At 45.4% G+C, this 19334-nt stretch overlaps 1 protein-coding gene across 5 annotated transcripts in view; it reads right to left on the bottom strand.

Moving 5' to 3' along the window:
* Positions 1-3122: 3122 nt before the first annotated feature.
* Positions 3123-19334, bottom strand: part of STOX2 (storkhead box 2) — a 184486-nt gene continuing 168274 nt past the window's right edge. For 3 of the 5 annotated variants that reach the window (XM_037055145.1, XM_037055148.1, XM_037055149.1), the window contains 2 exons: positions 14569-16837; positions 3123-9296 (listed from right to left, as the gene is read on the bottom strand). In XM_037055145.1, the coding sequence (XP_036911040.1) occupies positions 9101-9296; positions 14569-16837 (2465 nt within the window). In that variant the 3' untranslated portion in view covers positions 3123-9100. Of the gene's footprint in view, positions 9297-14358; positions 14406-14568; positions 16838-19334 lie in introns of all 5 variants that reach the window. The other 2 variants (XR_005067767.1, XM_037055147.1) reach the window with 2 other exon arrangements.

The following is a 19334-nucleotide window of genomic DNA, read 5'->3' as shown; positions in this document are numbered from 1 at the left end:
CGGTTAACATTCAGATAGGCCACGGTGGGAAGCGGGGAGAAGCAGAGGGGGCTCACTAAAAATATGGGGTATCACTTTGAAGTCGACATAGTACGTTCCAAGCGCCGACAGTGTGACCTGATGAGGACAGGTCACAGGAGGTAAAGTTCCTAGTGACTCACCCTCTGAGCCTCACCATTCTCTAGCACAATCCCAGGAGGATAAGTCCATTAACAAGTTATCGGTCTTCACTGTCCTGTCACACTGAGCCCCCTGCTCGGGAGAAGGTGGGAAAACTTTCCATTTGTTCCACTTCCACGTGTATCCATATTTATCTAAGCAGTTGTATAAAATACAGTGGAGGAGGCACCACGCCTGTGTGCTGCAGGGGAGCAATGAAGCACACGCGTGGCAGGTGTCGGGAGCCAGGTCTCTCGCTGCTGGAGAGGGAGGATCACGGGGGGAGGAGGCAGGAACGATCTACGTGGTGTGCATTCCTGTGGGATACAGCAGTGTGAACTCACGTGGAGCTCACTACGGATGCAGGTGTTACATGTGGAGATACTTAGCGACACGCATGTCTGCGCCGGTCGGTGTACTCACTTGTGCGTCCTGGCTCTGTCGGCTGCAGGACCTAGGGAGACGGGCCCTCCAGGAGGAGTGGGCCTACCAGCACCCAGGTCTCGGTCTCTAGCGCAAAGGTGAGAGGAAATAAGATTGAAGGAAGATAGTGCTGTGGGTACAAAGAGAACAAGGCCATACAATTCTGAAACTTAAAACACGAGTAATCAATGGCAATTAGATACATCGTTATCGAGTATACAAATTATATATCACACATTCCTAAATTATTAATATGTATTAATGTGGTAATAAATGTTATGTGTCATTATATACATGTAATTGAGGCCAGGAACAAAGCCAAATATTAATAGACCAGACAGCATAACAACAAACAAACAGAAATTGTTGGTTTTATGTAGATAAAAGAGTAAAGTAAAAAAAATCCCCAGGTAACAGAAAAGAAAAATACTGCACGGAACTTAACAACACAGAGAAGAGAGGGGGACATGAAGGAAGGTGACCCAGGAGGAATGTGGGACGGAATCTGGAGGCCTGACTAACCTGTCCCAGTGGCCACCCAGACAAGCCCACGAACAGGGCAGGCTGTTCGCTCCATTAGACACCAGTCTCCGAGTCCCAGACCTGCCTGAGGAGGAGAGACTGTCCCTTCGTTGAGCACCCGTTCAATGTCACCCTTTATACGCCCACCTAGCACTGCGGGCCCTTCTTGTCTCCTCCCATGCATCGAATCTTCCTCTCCTGCTTACCATCACACTTCCAATGCCGTGCTTTTAAGATTCACTAAATACCCTGCCCAGCCTAACTTGAGAGCAGGTGCCTTGATTTTTCTTGAAATTCCTGCACGGTGCATGCCGTGTGCTCTGTGAATATCCATCACGCACATGTATCCCACATGTCACATGATCAGCTATTTGCTTTACAGGAAGAGTCTGGAGCCACTGAGCCCAAAGAAGGGGACTGTCCCAAAATCCAAGTGTTCCCACAGTAGGGATAAGCTTTCATAGTTAAATAAATTCTTAAGGTCAGGCGAATAACTTCTTTCTATTATTCAGTGGCTCTCGATTTCACAGCTGGAACAGGGTGAGGGCAAATATTGAGTCCTCTGCTTGGCTTGTCCTTACGGAAGAAAAAAAAATCCCACCACTCTAAACACACTAAAAAATAAGTTAAAACCGTACCATTTTTTTTTTGGAAAGAAAAGATTTTTATCTTTCTCCTTTGACAGAACTGTGGCCATTCTGTCAAAGGAGTCCGAGCCCTGCCTTCTACCCCCACCAGAAGTCACCACATCCAGTCTCTGCATCTAGTTGCCTGGATCCCTCTGGAAGGCCCACACAGCGAACCCTCCCCCGAGAGCACCACGGCCTTTGGTCAGAGCATAAAACTCATGATACACCCTCAATACCCTTGCCCATCCTAACTCCATTCTGGAAAAATAGAGTGTCTGTACTGAGACAGTTTGAAATACAGAGACGAAGCCCTTTCAACTAAAACAAGACCTGGCCTTTGAAGCTATCGCCACGGGCCCTGCACATGGGTCCAGACGACACTGCCCTCGTTCAAAGCGGTTTGGGGAAGTCTGCTCGCGGTACTGCCTTTATGAGAAAGGCAGGCTCCACTCGAGAGCTCCGTACTGTTTCTGATTAAGAAACGCTGTTTCCTGGCTTAATCGTCTGAACAGGTCCTTTTGGGTCCTTTCTCCCAGGCCAAAGATTTGCCGCCACTGAGGAGTAAAAAGAACATGCAATCAATTCAGAAGACCTTCTATACTTGTGCAAGTGTCTCATCAGGGCGGAGTGCCACGGAAGGTTTGCTGGAGAGGGGGTCACATCTATTTGGGGACACAAGTTGTGATGCAAGTGCTAACAAAGCAACGAAACACCACCAAAACCAACCTCGTTCCTTTCTAATTTCATATAGAAAATTTCATTATATGCATCTCTAAGTCTCACTGTTTTACACTTGAAGAGCTAGCTAAAAATGTGGTTTTTTTTCAACCTTCCTGGAAAAATATTTTGATCAGCAAGGTCCACTTCTAGTTGTTTTTATCCAAAAGCGCTAATGAAGATTGTGCGCTAAAAACCTGTCACAAAACCATATTAACCGGGGAGAGAAATAAATTGATCTCACCTAAAGCATTCTCTCTCAGGTACCAAAGAAATCCACTTAGACATATAACCAAATGTTATTTAATATCTTAAAAAGTAACACAATCCAAAATGGATATTTCACACAACACTACATAAACAACATGAACACAATATTACCATATGGAGGGACTTTCAAATATAGACTTACAAAAATCCCTGTGCTTTTTTGTCCTTTTAAGTTATTATACTAAGCATGACAAGTAATCATCATTTACAATATGGCACACTGACACAATAAAAACCATGTTACAAATGTGCTGTTATAAATCAGTAACGTTAGGGAAGACATTTCATGAACTGTAATTATTTCATATGAAATACTATACAATATAAACAGAGCATCCATCTTGGATGACCTTTACAGCAACCGGAGACCAAGTAATTTAAATTTTTTTTTTTCAGTGCAAACACATTTTTTTTCAAGGCAGTCTTGGCTGCAAAACTCCGTTCTAACATACAGTAAATCCCACTTGCACTTCTTAATTCATGTACCCTAATGCAATAGTCACATTCAGTCACTCAGAGAAAGATACCTGCAGAATTATGATCCCTTTAAACTGAACGCTGAAATTTAATTCTCTGCTAGAAAGTCGTATCTATGTCAACTACTCTAAGGACCTTAATTTGTAGTTGTCAGTACTTACAGGAAGGCGAGCCGAGGTTAGCTCTGGGGCTAACCCGTCCTGTGTGCACAATACCACACACTATTTCGCCCTTCCAATGTGGAAACCACGGCGGTGGATTGGTATCTAGGTGGGGAGACGGGGAGGAGGGAGAAGACTTGGAGGGACGGAAGGCGAGGAGCTGCAGAGCATGTCCTTCATGATAAATTTCCTGGAACTGCAGAGGACTGATACTGGAGATCTCACATCTCAGATTTGGTACCTCTTTTGGGTGGGAGCAAAGGAACGGGGGTGCCAAGGTCAACCTTTGGACAGGGAGGTAGGCAGCGGTATGTGGACCAGCCAAGCTTCTAGCCTTGCACGGGCTTCCTGTCGTCACTGCCTCCCCTGGGAAGCAGCCCCTACCCTTGTTGGCAGGGTGTGTGTGTGTGTGTGTGTGTGTGTGTGTGTGTTCACATAAGAAGCCAACAGGAGCAATTTAAAGCCCAATAACTGATAATATACAATTGTAAGAAGGAGGCTGAGTCCCTCTTTGAGCCTTGTGGGATTCTGAACCTCGCAAGTCAGCAACTGTGAGCAACAGACAACACGACTGTGAAAACACAGGGTCTTGGGCCACTGGCCCATCGCCGGGGGCTCTCTGGGTTGCTGCCGCAGGAGACGCCGCGTGGAACTCAACCCGGGAGATGCTGCTGTCTGTTTCAAACACACCAGGGCACGTTTAATAATGAGTTTTTGATATATGCAATTTATGAAACGTCTCCTATGTAAAAATCTACGGGAAAATCTTGGATGTTTCCTTAATACTGTAAACCCTTCTGGGGGAGGAACAGGGTGACAGCTTTTTCTTTTATCTTACTTGGCAAAGATCAGACCGATGGCAATCTCTTTCCTGACCGTATTTCACTAACTCAAAGCAAAACAATGTTTTCCATGGCTTTTGCATTCATTTCTCCCATATTCCTGCTTCTCTGGCACTAAATGTGTACAGGAGAGTCACTGAGGAACAGAAGGGTACTGGCGGCCTTGACAATGGGCAGGACAGGACTGGGGCCTGGGGAAGAGAGAAAGAAAGGGTCCCTTCTGCCGGGGTCCACTGTCACCTGCCAGCGTGCTGCCAGCTGGTCCCATGGCTGGCCTGTGGCAAGAGAGAGGGTCCCCCTTGAGGATCTTCTATCTCCTAATTTGGGAAAATAGGTAGAACTAGACCAGCTCCCTCGGAAACCCAGATTCCTCAGGGCAGGGCTTGATGATGGTACTGAATTTCTGTCATGCTAAGAAGCACTGTGACGAGTGCTCATGAAAATGCCTGTTTCGGCACCTTCCACTGCCGGGAGCAGTCATGTTCCTGAAAGATGGTGTTTTAGCGCGGGGGTGACAGAAGCCCGATGTGAAACCGTAAACAGGGTGTAGGTCTAGATCGACTTCTGACCACCATGGCATGTGAGGGGACGCGTTGACCCCCCACCTCCTAAATCAATCCAGTGAGGGGTACCGAGGTGTGAAATTCCAAACACCCTGAACTTTTTGAATGAAAATGGACAAAGGGGTAAAGTTGTATTTGTTTTCTTTGACTTTATTAGCACACATCAGAAAAAAATAGCATTGTACTGAGTGATTTCTCACGATGGTCTATCAAACAGATAGAAAAGAGATCGTTGAATAGCTGCCGCTGTGTTCTGGGTAATCTTGTCACTCCTTCTGTTCATGCATTTCAAGTATGGATATTACAAATAGGACCTGCCTGGCGGGTTGTTTGTGAATCTGAATGCTTTGGAAGCACTCTGAGATCCCACAATGAACTTGTAAAGTCATTATAGGTTGTTGGTTTTTAACCGAGCTCCAAATACTGCCTATGCTATAAACAATGAGACTTTCCCCAATATGATCACTATTGTATTGTGAGCAATATGCCTATCACTGAAATTAAAAACTTTATTTTCAAGTACACTTCGTGGTGGTAAGTGGTTTATCCTGGGTAGAATTTTGCAAAGCTGTGCCAACCTAAAAAAAGGAACAATGCTTTTGTTTCCACTGAAGAGTTGGTTTTGTTTTTTTTTCCGTTCCCAAGGTGACTGCAATATCATTGAAATTCGCGTTTTAGAAACGCTGGTTGGGTTACGGAAAAGAGAGATTTGGGACAGCCGGTGTTCAGATCATTGTTACTCCAGATTAACTTTCAATTTCTGCTTCCTGACCTCGAGCTTCCCAAAGTCAGAGAAGCAATCGTTTGTTTTCTCTAACCAGCTAGTCCCCGTTCAGCCCTCCGATTTATTTTCATGATTTGCTAGGCACCCCCAGCCCCGACTTTTCACGTGCTCATGAAGGTCCCCTGAGATGTGCCACACATACAGAATGGAACCCCAACTACATAACAGAAGTTGCGACTACAGGGCACAGCTCTGCTCACTGAAGTGAAGTGTAGGTTTGCTGTGGTGGGAGAGAGGACCAAAGTGCTTCAAGGGTGGCAGTCCCGATTTCTCATGTGTCTTCTGCTACTGAGAATCTAGAACTGAAACCAGAGTTTTATAGAAGTCAATAGCTCGCCAAGTTACATTTACCAATTGGCTCTTTGCCAGGGGGAACTTTTGGCAGGAACTGGGGTGGGGAGGTGGGAAGGCAGGAAATGAAAACTTCCTATCATTCCTAACAAAATCAAGTGCGCTTTTGTGGGCAAGAGAGGGGAGACAGGTTTACATCTGAAGGTGGAATAATGCCATCAAAGGAAACCATGGCCATGAAGAAGTCATGAGTCCACGTAGACAATCACTGACACACACACCAAACGCCGTGGCCTAATGACACGCAAGTTTCAAACTTTGCTTTTCTGAACAATATGCTTCAACGCACTGCTGCCGCTTCATCAGATTTATGGAGGTAGTTATATGTAAAAATAAAAATTACCATAAAGTAATATGCTGTATCATAATAATACATAAGTGTGCAAAATGCTGACAGATGGGTTGACCCTTTAAAGTTGAACGCTACACAGAGATTCATCCAGACCCAATTTTGTAAACCTCTCAGGGGACACACGCCAAGTGAGGACTAGCTAAGCATCCATGGAGCACAAAGCTCTCCTTTCACCGGAGGGCGAGGATGTTGGCGAAGCTTGGAGTGGCCCAAGTGTTTGGTCACTGACAACCTCACCATAGACCATCTTGGGTGACGTTGTAATGCGCTTCCTGCCACCCTCCTTCCCCATTCAGGAATCCCAACTAGTTCCCACGAGGCTATTCTTGCCTGGAACGTCTGCTTACGTCATACCATCTTTGAAGTCCATTATTTCTATGCTAATGGCTGCTGGTCTGAGGGAATTCTTTTCTTTTTTTTTTCCAAATCATGTGCCCAATAGCATCAGGCAAATAGTGTACACATTTCATTGGAATAACATCTGTAAACCTACTTCTTGTGAAATATTGATAAACTCATATTTTAAAGCTTCTAAAGGTAATGCTTTCCTTTCCTGTTCACACAGTATTTGATTATTATAATGGCTGCTTTTAGAGGATCAACTAGAGGCTGATGGATTGTTTCAATGGTTATATTATTTATGAACTGATAGCATGATAAACACTTGAGAGCAGGTTTTGGGGGGAAAAACGAATTTAGACAGAAGAATTTTCTAACCGTATGGTATACAACTCCCCAAGGAAACAGACTCTGTATATAGTCTCTCAGATATGTTATCTAAGAGGTATTTAAGCAGATCTGGACATATTTAAGCAGTGAGACAAATAGTGCATTTCTGAGCAATCAAAGCATGCCTTGGAGGAAATAAGGCATGACACTGAACGCCAGCTGACTTATGCATTTTAGTGGTGTGGGAGTGTACCAAGAAGTGGGCTGAGGCTTCGCTCTAAGCACACAAAATGAGCCTGCACTGAACTCGATACATCCAGTTTCCCATGCACCTTCCAAATGTCCGATAAAGCAAGAGGGGGCACCAAATGTATACGACTGCATTCTTTAAACAGATCACCAGGACTGAACCTAATACGGGGGTAGAGGGGTTCCACAGATTTTATGCCACTGATTGAAATCTGAGGAAAGAACACTGTAGGTTTATTTTTGGATCTATATTTTATGGTATATGGCTCCAAACATCACACACCACTAAACTAAATAAACTTTTGGTCAGGCCATCTGCTCATGTCCTAGGTAACCCTTTTGCAAATAATTTTCCATTCTCTCCCAATTTATTCTGCTGTTCTCATAAAATAAAACAAGGGGACTTTGGAAAGTCTTTTTCCTAGAAGGCTGAAGCTTACTTGTCATTCCTTTGCTGCTGACCAGCTTCTTTGCATTCAACGTGACCGTGTAAACTACAGCCAAATGTTAACAAACCATTTTGAAATAAGTTGGGCTAATAACCATACAGCCACCTAAAAATGCCTCCTGAAATTGGTTACAAAGTATCTGTAAACATTACTCTGGCATAGTTCATGTATGCATAATTGTCATTCTGGTCAATTTTAGGGGAGTACAAGTTAGAATTATACCACACTTGCAGAATGGGCACATTCTGTGGTTAATCACATGGGCGCATCTCTATTTCTGATCAAAAATTACGTTAAAGTTTTCTCTATAGATATCTTCCCAGGAATAAAAGGCCTGAAGTTCAACTCTCCCTAAAGCTGCTCTTTCCTCTAACCACTAAAAATGATCTCCCACAGCCTAATTTAGGCATTCTATTTAAAACTACATAAAATAGATTTATGTCCTTCCATTAGAAAGAATAACATCCCCCAGGCCATACTCTTCATTTGTATCACAAAGAACACTTTGCTTTTAAACAAACTAATTATCGTATCTACTCTTGTAAGCTAGGATCATCATAAGTATCCCAAAGAGAAACGCTCTTCCTGGTGTCTTTGACGAACACCTTTTAGAAGTCCACATTGCCTCTTCCATCACTGAGCACTGCGCCCCAGCCAGGCTGGGGACCCCTTCCTTTTTTCCATCACTGAGCACTGCGCCCCAGCCAGGCTGGGGACCCCTTCCTTTTTATCCACTTCAGATTCAAAGGCCTATATTCCTGTGGGTGATGACGGAAGGTTCAAACTCAGACAAGCATCTGTAACCTTAAACACAAACTCCTGCACGCACACACACACACACACACACACACTCCCAGCACGGCCGTCACGGCCCTCCCAACACACTCCCCTGTGTGCCTGCAAAGCTGCTTCACGCACACTCACAGTGACAAATGACAGGTGCCTAAATGCTTCACACACAGAGGGCTGGGGTCCCTTCTGAGCAGGGTGGTACTGGCGTCCCTCACAACGGGCCCTTGCATCGGACATTTTGTGGTGGCTTAGTGTTGTTTTGTTGTTGTTGTTGTCGTCATGTTTTGGGGGGAAGTGTCAGGAATCAGTTCTGCGGCACCATCTGTCCACAGACCGGGAGCTACGCGCACCTGTGGCATTGAGACGTGGAACTGGCAAACTGCATGCCATCGAAAATGCGCATCACACTGACGGCGTCTAGACGTTCCTATAGGTGCTCGGGTACAATGAGTGAAGCAAAAGTGTACACATCACCCTACTGCTATTCTGTTGCTACAGAGCCATACATGTGAGAAGCAATACTCTGAAAGAAAGACTTTTGTGTTTTGCTCTAGCCTACTTAGCAGCACAGTTTAAGTAAACACGAAAACTGTGGTTGAGATGCTTGTCTTCCCGAAGATGTAAACATCAGTCCCAGTGTCGTAAACTTGGCTGCATCGAACGAGACAGGAGATCTGAGGCAGAACGGCTCTCACACACTAGTCACGGAAGCTTGCAAGCAGTTGGAAGGTTTCTGCAACTTGTCAGCGTCGCTGGTCGGGGGGTCCGTACTTGCTCGGAAGTTGAAGGCCGGGCCGGCTCCACCGTGGGCCGGGCTCAAGGTGGGGTTCTGCCGACGGTTACTTTCAACAATGCTTGACGTGTTGGAAGCCAGGCTCTCCCGAGTGCTAAAAGAGTAAAAAGGTTGCGTTTTGTTTTATTTGGAACATAAATGATTACAGAGTGAGTTCCAGGGGAAGAGCAAACGATGTAGGTGACAGGTTTGCTCTGTTGGCTCCCAATGTCACACACAGACCCTCTCCTTCTGATTGTTCACACCTGGCCCCAAGAGCCCGTGTGACACACCCAGCTGGCAGCACCCCAAATAAAGGGTTTTTCCACAGCTCTTGCCCTTTCAATGGCTCCCCCTCCCCAAGGAAACTACGTCAAAAAAATTTGATGTGATCTACAGCTACTGCATCCGTTTTTAAACGTACTCATACACACGCATATGGAATGATTTCATTTCAGGCTGGGACTTCATTGATATAACCGCTCCTGAATAAACTCAATGACTGTATGCTAATGATCCTGTTTTCATTCTTGATTAGCAGACTTTGACTCTGGTGGACTTCAAGCGTGCCATTGGCTAATCGGCCACACTGATGGAAATAAAATCCTTTTTTAGACACCTTCGCACCTCTAAAGGGTTAAAAATTTTAACCCTTTAGTGAAAACACATTACACATGATATTTTCTGATGAGGAATCTTAGATGTTACCCATTCCGTTGTGAAGTTTACATTATCCACATGCCCCGCCCCCAACCCTCTCTGGTAGGAGTTTTAAAGGATTCTTCTAGAGTAGAGATGACTTAACGACTTCAGTATTTTGACTTCTCTTAATTTCTCTAAGTTAGGAATACTGATATCTATTTTATTGCTCCAAGAGACTGAGAACATTCAACATTTCAAATGTGTAGGGAAATAATAGAAATAAGATTACTGGACCTGATTGACAGGAGCTGCATGGGTTTCATGTTCAATGTCCTCAAAATGGTAATAAGAAACCAGGAGACAGATAGTCTGAAGAAACCCCAGTGATGCTCAAAAAGCCCATCCTATTGGATAGATTCAAGGTTTATAAAAATTTGATGGGAGCTGGTCCCCATACCTGGTTGGAGCCTGCTGGAGGTGGTCTACCAAAGTACGATAGTGGACACCCTCACGGCCCCTCATTCCCATCCCAAAGTGATGGCACTTCTGTCTGTACCCCAGACCCTGGCAGCCCTTACTAAGTTTCTTCCATCCTAATCCCTTGTGGCCTTGAATTTGCTTCTCATCAAAGGGCCAAGAGTTCATTGTTCCAAAGAAAGTGTATTTATTGACTATCAAAAAGACAACCAGACATTTCTTGAGAGCAGAGGGTACCCCCAGAAAGTTAGCATCTTTATAGAAATAAGTCACGTTCTTCTATCATGCCTATGGTAAAATCCGGGCATACCTAAAGAATGCTCAACAAATTGTCGCTGACAGTATGGGAAGTATCAGACTTACCTACTTACCTGCCTAACCTCTTCCCTAAGAAAAATCGTCAGTGGCTTCCTAGCCCTACCATGGAGGCATGGGTCAGGTGAAGGAAGAAAGAAAGGTGATAAATGTGCTAAATGTGAAGTCCCCAGAGATTCCATGCCACGTTCCTTCGGTGTCATTCTTAATCACGATAGCATTTCTCCTCCCTGGTATTTAACTCCCTCATTTTTAAAATCGGGGAGGTTTCTTGACTGACCTCTTCACCGAGTGACCGTGAAGAAGAAACAGGCATCTGTAGAAACAGGAGTTTGTACACAGAACAGCTGGACGAGTGTAAATTATTTCTGTTCGATATCCGGTACGTCATGAGGAAAGTAGCGACTGTGGGTTGGTTTGGGAAGCTACACATTACTAACGCCATCCTTTCTACGGGAAAACACACTGGGCGAACCAAAAAAAAACACTTTTAAACCAGCTTTTAAGGCAAGGGCTCAAGATGTACCTGCTGAATGCCAGGCGCCATGCAAGGCACTGAAGATACACGTCGCTGCGAAGGGCGGCCTGTGCCGGTACCTGTCTGAGCTGCGACACGCCTCTTTGCCACGGCCCGCACAGTCACCGTGATAAATGGGCACAGGACTCCAGTTTCTCCAAAGGATGCACTGCATGACAGCTGTAGTCACGGGTGCAAGGTGTGACAGTGACAGTGAGGGTTCTGGACGTGAGGGCGAAAAAGTTAACGCCAATGGAGTGTGAGCAGGAAAACTATCCCGCAAATTTAAACGTTCTTACTTTTTTAAAGGAGAGAGCTAATGGGCTGCCTCTTTAAAAGTAAGACCTTGGGATTTCAGAGGCAGAAGACCTGAACCCAGGTGCCCCGTGGTTCGTCTTCCTAGTGCCTGTGTTTCATGCCGCCCCTGGCTTCACACACAACACACATCACACAGTGGTATGGACAGTGGACGTGTCCCTAGCAGCCTTGGGTGTCTCTGGTTTTCATATTAACTTTATCCACCATTTTTGGCCTCAGATTTGGAATAGCAGGCTTTTAATGTCAAAAAATTTCAGTTTCGATATTAGATCTATGGCAGAGCTTAAATTTCTACCTTTTTCCCTTCTCAATACCCTTTCAGTTCCCCGAAAAGGAGACTGAAGAATTTTAGAAATGTGGCTGAACATGACTCCTGAGCCAGCATTGAAAGCTGAGAGTGTGGGGATCACCATTTTTGGTCTTTTTTTAAAAAGTTGGATCTGAGTTGGTCAGTGAACTATTTACTGAAAGACCTGAATAAATGGTACACTTAAGATTTCTGTATCTCACATCCGTGGAGAGTTGTCAGTAGGATGATGCCATCTGGCTGAAATACTCCTCATGCTAGCCAGCAAAACTCCCTGCAACGCAAGTATTCTCCTTTATAGACTCTCCCATGCATCAGTTAGAAAGGCAGCTTGGTGAATCCACTGAGGTATACGGAAAATACAGTTTACACACAGGTATAGAAAATGCATTAAATAAGAAGGGGGTAGAATAAGGAATTGTCACATAAATCCTCTAACTGCATGGAATTTATGGCTGAGCTCTATATTCCTATGCAGAAAACTCTGCCTAATGGGGTGGACAGACACACGGCTAATTTGTGAAGGCTATCTCCTCAGAACAACCTTTACCTTCTACCATGACAAGGCTCTTCCAGAAATGCAAATAAACTGACTTCAAAAAAATTAATCATTCATATCCTGTATTCTGAACCCCAAATTCAGAGATAAAATATAGCCTGTGGAGAGACTGGTTCAACTCTCTCATGAGTATTTCTGTTTCTTTGCCCCCAAACAAACAAAAAACTTCCAATGTTTTGCAGGGGTAGGTTCTCAAGTCAGAACCATCAAAGACTCGCAACGTCCACTTAGCAACTACCTCTGGAGTACTAAAGTCTTCTCTCAGCAGAGGGCCGGGGGCCAAGGGCAACACGAAGGGTCAGAAGCTGCTGTGTGAAAAGCATTCCGTGGGAAGAATCTACATACTATGAAAGAGCAGAGCATAAGGTACAGGCAAATAAACCACACCTTCCATAGGCAATGGTCTTGAACTTTTACCATCGATCACAGACCTCCAATTATGCCTATAAGGTATCCCCTGTAAGGATTTCAAGAGGAGAGAAAAAGCATAGAAGAAAGAAACAGAAAGGAAAGGACACACAACAAAATAATTGGTACATAATTTAGGATTTGATTTGCAAATTATGCAGGAAAAGTTATTTCTTAGAAAAGTCATTTAATAGGCCAGCAGTTTTCAGACTGAGTGCCATGCTCCTTGAGGTCCCTTAGGGCTCCTCAAGGGACAGGCAGCAAAGATCTGAGACCCCTGGTCTCCTACCCACTTTACCAGAGTGCAAGCTCTGTAGTCTGTTTAGATGTTGGACTTCCACATATGTTAACTTGGGAAAATGGTTATATGATAATAATGATGATGGTGATGGTAACAAAGGCCTAATAATGTGACAGATTACCGATTCCCAGTTCTAATTTCGGGATGTTATGTCCCCAAATTAGCTAGAGATACAGTGAAGTGATCACAACAGAACTGATTAGAATTCTTCATAATTAAAATAAACATATGAAGTGTATAATCATATCTGAATGCTTGTTAAAATTACAAATATTGTCAAATCTTGGGAATCACAGCAAATGAGGACTGTCCACCTCTCCACAGTATTTCTGCATCTCAGAGTCACCAATCTGGAGTAGAATTTAGAAGGAAAATGAGGGCTGGAGTTGCTCTTTGAAGAGAAGGAAGAGTAAAGGAGAAAAAAAAAGGAAGTTGTATAGACTCTCTTTCGCCTTCCTAGCCCCTGAACTACTTCAGTGCCCTGAACATGACCTTCAGGCATTACATACTCTCAACTGTCAACCCTTTGCTGAATCACTAGCACCTACTAAAAAGGAGGGACTGTGATTAGAGGACTCAGATTAGGTTGTACCAGTTCTGCAGGGGGAGAGAGAACAGCGCTGGTACATGCTTTGATCTAACAGAGCAGAGGCCCCCGATCTTCCTGTGGGTAGAACAAGGTCCATTTCTCTGTAGACACGTGAGTGGTGAGAGGAAGGTGATGAACAAGGGCGGGCTACACAGAAAGTTGGGGTTACAACAGCAACTAGCTTCCAGGTCCGCTGAGAATGTTTTGAGATCTGATTTTACAGTTGACCCTCGGACATCACAGGGGGTAGGGGTTTTGATCCTCCTGCAGTCGGACATCCGCATATAACTTTTGACTCTCCCCACACTTAAACAAGAACAGCCTACTGTTGATGGGAAGCATTTCAGATAATATAATCAGTCAATTAACACTTATTTGTATACGTATCAATACTGTATTCTTACAGTGAAGCAAGTTAGAGAAAATGTTAGTAAGAAAATCATAAGAGAGAATCCATTGGGAAAGAAAATCTGTCCTTAATTGACCCACACGATTCAAACCTGTGCTGTTCAAGAGTCAGCTGTACATTCTCACTAGAGGGACCGCAGTGCTTGAGTCAATCAATTTACCCCTAGCCCTGACCCTGTCCCCACTACCTACTCATTCTACTCAATGTTCAAAGGACTTTTAAAAAACACCTTCTTTATCAGTATGGTGGCAATATAAACATAGGAAAAAATACTGGGAAATGTTGGTCTTATTTAGATTGGACTGATGCGAGTTTGAGGGAAGGAGCCAACCCACCAGTCCAGATTGGTGATCTCTACAGCTGCAGAAACATGTTTCAATTCCTGAAAAAGAAGTCAGAAACAGGTTGTTAACAATACCACTCACACAACTCTTAACCCTCATTCGCAGAACTGACACTGTGAGACCAGAAGCTTTTCGAGTTCTTTGGATAAAGCCCCAGGCCCCGGTGGGTGTATGTGTGTGCAGAAAGATGCCTCTCCCTACCGTGGGGAGTTGAATCCGCTGTCCACAGTGATGCTGCTGCTGTCCATGCTGTCCAGGCGTGCTGAATGGGTGGTTCTCTGGTGGCTGCTGCTGTCGGTTTCTTTTGGGGCAAGAAGGGTGAGGTTCTTCTCAAATTTCCTCTGCAAGTCTCTTTCTTTCTCCCTCTCAAGGAGCCACTGCATGGTGCCCACATCATCTCTGTTCTTCTCCTCCTCTGTGGTCTTGTTTGCTCCTTCCTCAGAGTCATCATCATCGGAGACATTGTAATAGTCAAACGAGGCTTCTTGGTTCCCCCCGGACTCCTGCTGACGCTGGAGGGCTGGCAGGACTTGTGGCCCCGAGGTCCCCAGGGGTGATGGCTCTAGCTTCTCGCATCGGCCTGGCAGTGCGTCGGCAGGTGTCTTCGGATGAGATTTGAGGAGGGATAGGCTGGACTTGTGATAGCTGTTGACAGACAAGGTGCTGTGAAGAGGTTTGAACAGTGTGTCTTTGCTGAATATCTCTTTCCTCTTGTCCAGGCTGCTGGGCTCGGCGCCATGATGCTGGATGAGGCGTCCATTGGCGATCCCTTCTGCCGTTGCACCGGGAGCCGCTGGGCCCCCACCGGGCCCTTTTGGTGACTCCTCCTTGTGCCCCACAGGCTCCCTGGAGGAATGCGGGGCCGGCCTATCAGAGAGGGGCAGCTTTTTCACCCCTTCTGCCAGGGCTAGAGTGTCATGGTCCTCTTTATTCTTTCCCAGAGGTGATGGCGCCGTGAGCACTGTCTCACTGGAGGTGTTGCACTGGAAATAGTCATCCGTGGCTGTTTTTGCCGGACAAGAGTTGAGCTCACCATAAGATGGCAAACTCTCGGGTGGTTTGCCTGGCTCCAAGAGGCTACAAGCGCTGGATGGTTCCTTGCTGCCACCAACTTTTTCTGGAATACATACCTCTTTATAGCTTGTGGACAAAATGTGAGCCCTTTGATGACCAGAGGTCTGTGCAGGCCTCAGAGTACTGTCGTCGATGTAGGACTGGATAGGCGTCTGGTCATCCTGGCTGCAGCCTTCGGCCAGGTCATCCGGCGTCCCCAGAGAGGAGGCGCCCAGAGGGCCTTTGGAGTTGTCCATGGACCTGGACCGCTCCTTGGCTTTGTTAGACCTCTCATTCCTAGACCGCCGGTCCTGGGTATGGCTGTGGCTTCGGTGCACTTTTGAGTGGGAGCTTCCCCTGGAAGGTTCAGGAAAAGGCATCTCAGTTCTCCTTTTGGCCAGTTCTCCCGACACATCCCATTCTGGTGTCATGGGGAAATGAGGCTCGATCACGTTGGCGTTGCTGTGCATAATGAAGTTCTCTCCCTTGTGTTCAATGATGAAGCAGCCCTCCCTGGGGGCCCTGGTGAGAGGATCACAGAAGTCATACTCTCTGTCACCTGGGATATCCAGGTGGGAACCTTCTGACGGATCTCCTTTAGAAACTCGCGTCTTGCTGTGTGACCGAGACTTCCCGTGGGACTTCCGATGAGTCCGACTCTTTTTACTTCTTCCGCTGTGATGGGCAGAGGACCCGGCTTTACTCCTATGCGCTTTTTCCTCTTCAAGCTTCTTCATTAGTGCAGTGTGCCTCATGACGTTTTCCACGGTCAAGTCCGGGTTGATGCGCCGAATGATTTCCATTTCCACCTCCCGCGGGATGGTCGTCGGCGTGTCCTCGTCTCGCAGTGGCCACTCCTCGGGAGGAAACTGGGCAGAGAAATTGGCTAGCTGTTTAGTCTTGTCTTTTTTAAAACTTAGCCGGAATAACTTGAGCCCAAACTTTTTGGACTGCTTTTCACTGTCTTTAGGTTTGGAGAGAGTTTCTGTCTTGTAAGAAAAGTTTACAGTACTTTTGCTCTTTTCAGTGGGTGGCACCTGGCAGAGTGAAGGAGGGCAGTAAGGGTCTTTGCAGTCCTTGGCAGGTTTCCTCTGCAGAGTCGACGCGTGCATGCTGTGCATGTCTTCTCTGCAGCAGTGGCAAGAGTCGCAGTGGTTTCTGGGTAATGTCCTTTCCCTGACGCAGCCCGAAGCAGAGGGCGTTATGGTTCCGGGTTGTGGGGAGGTACACTGAGACCTGTCAGGTATCCTCTCGTCCAAATGGTACCACTTACTGTTAGTTCTTATGAGGGAAGGAGTTATGAAATAAGTCTGCGGGGTCACGATGAAATAGCCGTCTGGAGTTGGGTAGATCTTCCTTTCCCGTACCAGCGTGTTCAGCGTGTGCCGCAGAATTTCTTGGCTTGGGGTGGGAACACCTAAAACCAAGAGAACACACTCGTGAGCAGGGAGGGGAAACACCAGGCTTTTGATCCCTGATGGTTCGGAATCTGCCGTGGGCTGAATGTTTCTGTTCCCCCCAAGACTCACATAGTCAAGCCCCAATCCCCAATAGGATGGTGTTGTGGGGGTGGGACCGTAGGGTTAGATGAGGTCCTGAGATGGAGCCCTCATGATGTGACATTATGAGAAGAGGAGAATAGAGCCCTCTTGCTCTGTAATGTGAGGGCCCAGGAAGAGGATCCTCATTCAACACCAAAGGTGCAGGCACCTTGACCTTGCACGCACTTCCCAGCCTCCAGAACCGTGAGGAATAAATGTCTGTTGTTGAAGCTCCCGTCTATAGTCTCTTGTTACAACAGCCAAATCGACTATGACAAAACCCTATTACTGTGGCCAAGCTTCAAAGTATCACCAAAGAGCAAGGACACAGCACTTAAAGGTGCTCCTTAGGCTCAGTGGGAATCCTGGTTTTCTCTGGTGAAGCTCATGAGCATTACCACGGACAGAATGAGAAAGTGGAAGGGGTGGGGAGAGCGAGAGGGGAGTGCGATGAAGTTAGGTCACTACTGTTGCAACAAGCCTTTACTGAACTGAATTTTTAAGATAGAATATTTTTAAATAAAGGGAGAAATGAAAGATGTTTTACATGATATGATATACATTAACAAAAAAGACTTTTTTCCATAAAAGCAACTATGAAAACAGGGTTGAAAAGCCTTCTTGGTATTGAGAAACAAAGCTAAAACATGAAGAGTCTACCATATATATACTTGGAACTGCTCCATACATTTTTAAAGATTAAGTTTACTTAATAAACTGAATTTTATAAATTATATAAAAGGGCGTTTGGTCTTGGCCATGGTTCATGATACGGTACTCTAAACTGCCATGGTCAATTTTGAATGTGATTATAGCCCTGGTGGAATTCAGGGCAGATCCTTCTTGGCACAAGTCAGCAGGACAAAGGTGGTTTTCCTAACTCACAACCAGGGAGCCCTAAGAAATACACTCACAAAAGCTTAGATGTTCTACACCTCTCTGGTCCCTGGTCCAAAACTGCCATATTTGCCAGAACAAAAATTTTAGAAGAAAATCATACATAACTCCTTTGTAGAGTAACTGACACTGTTTTCAAAGGGTTTCGTGTGCATGTGTATGCCCCGGCTACCTTAAGAGATAGAATTAGGAATATACACACTTAAGGAAGTATTCATTCTCCAGACTGTAGTGCATTTACTTTAGCTCTTGGATGTTCTCCATTCTCCATTGCCACATACATTGATGATTACAATATTTATAACATTGACCTGAATGATATACGGTCACGTGTCACTTAACTACAAGGACATGTTCAGAGGAATGCAGTCTAGGTGACCTTGTCATCATGCGAACATTCGCAGAGTGCCCTTACTCAAACCCAGGTGGCCTAGCCTACTACACACCTTGGCTAGATGGTGGATGTTGCCTATTGTACAGTCCGTTACTATACTGAATACTGCAGATAAGAGTACTACAATGATCAGAATCTGTTTACCTAAACATAGAGAAGTTACAGTAAAATTATCACATAAAAGATAGAAATGGGGAGGAGCTCGAGGGACTGGGTGAAAGGTGGGAAGGGGGTGGGAGAATGAGTGAATAAAATGAAGGTGTTAAGAAGTGTACAGATTGGTAGTTACAGACTAGTCAAGGGGATGTAAAGTACGGCGTAGGGAGCATAGTTGATAATCCTGTAATAACTATGCATGTTGTCAGATGGGTACTAGATTTATCCAGGTGATCACTTAGTAAGATATAGAATGTCCAGTCACTGGGTTATACACCTGAAACTAGTATGATATTGTATGTCAACTATAACTGAAAAATAAAAAAAAATATTTTTAAGAATTGGTGCACCTGTGCAGGACATTCACCATGAACAGAGCGTGCAGGACTCGATGCAGCCCTGGGTGCGTCAGGGAGCCAGTGGTGAGTGAATGTGATGGCCTGGGACATTACTGTGCACCACTGCAGATTTTGTCAACACTGTCACACGAGTCCTTCTCCCTGCTTACTTCCCATAGGGTCAGAAAGAACTTCGAAGCTGTCGATGCTGCTCCGTGAACAGGGCTGTGGGCTGGGCTGATTGGAAATATCAAGGAGCAAGTGGGTGGGTGGGGCAGAGATCACCAACACAGTGACAGTCAGGAGGGAGTGAGAGGTGGCCCGAGGGTCAGGAGGAATAAGAAATTCAGAAGGAAAGATAAAGGGACATAGCGGATTGTCATGGCCATGTGGTTTTGCCTACTGCATGTTGGAGCAGTGTCAGATGAAGGAACTCTGACGTAGTCATAAACAAAAGAGCATCTAACGTGGAGAGGGTGTAGAACTGAGGACTCAATATTTTGACTTTGGAAATTTGTTTTCAGTTCCATTGACCCTCTGGCATTGAAGTGGTGGAAGAAAGCTCATCTGTGCTTTAGATCATTACGA

The sequence above is a fragment of the Sturnira hondurensis genome, unplaced genomic scaffold (assembly GCF_014824575.4).
Source record: "Sturnira hondurensis isolate 20B ecotype Veracruz unplaced genomic scaffold, ASM1482457v3 Scaffold0008640, whole genome shotgun sequence".
NCBI lineage: Eukaryota > Metazoa > Chordata > Mammalia > Chiroptera > Phyllostomidae > Sturnira > Sturnira hondurensis.
This window is presented reverse-complemented; position numbering and strand designations above follow the sequence as displayed.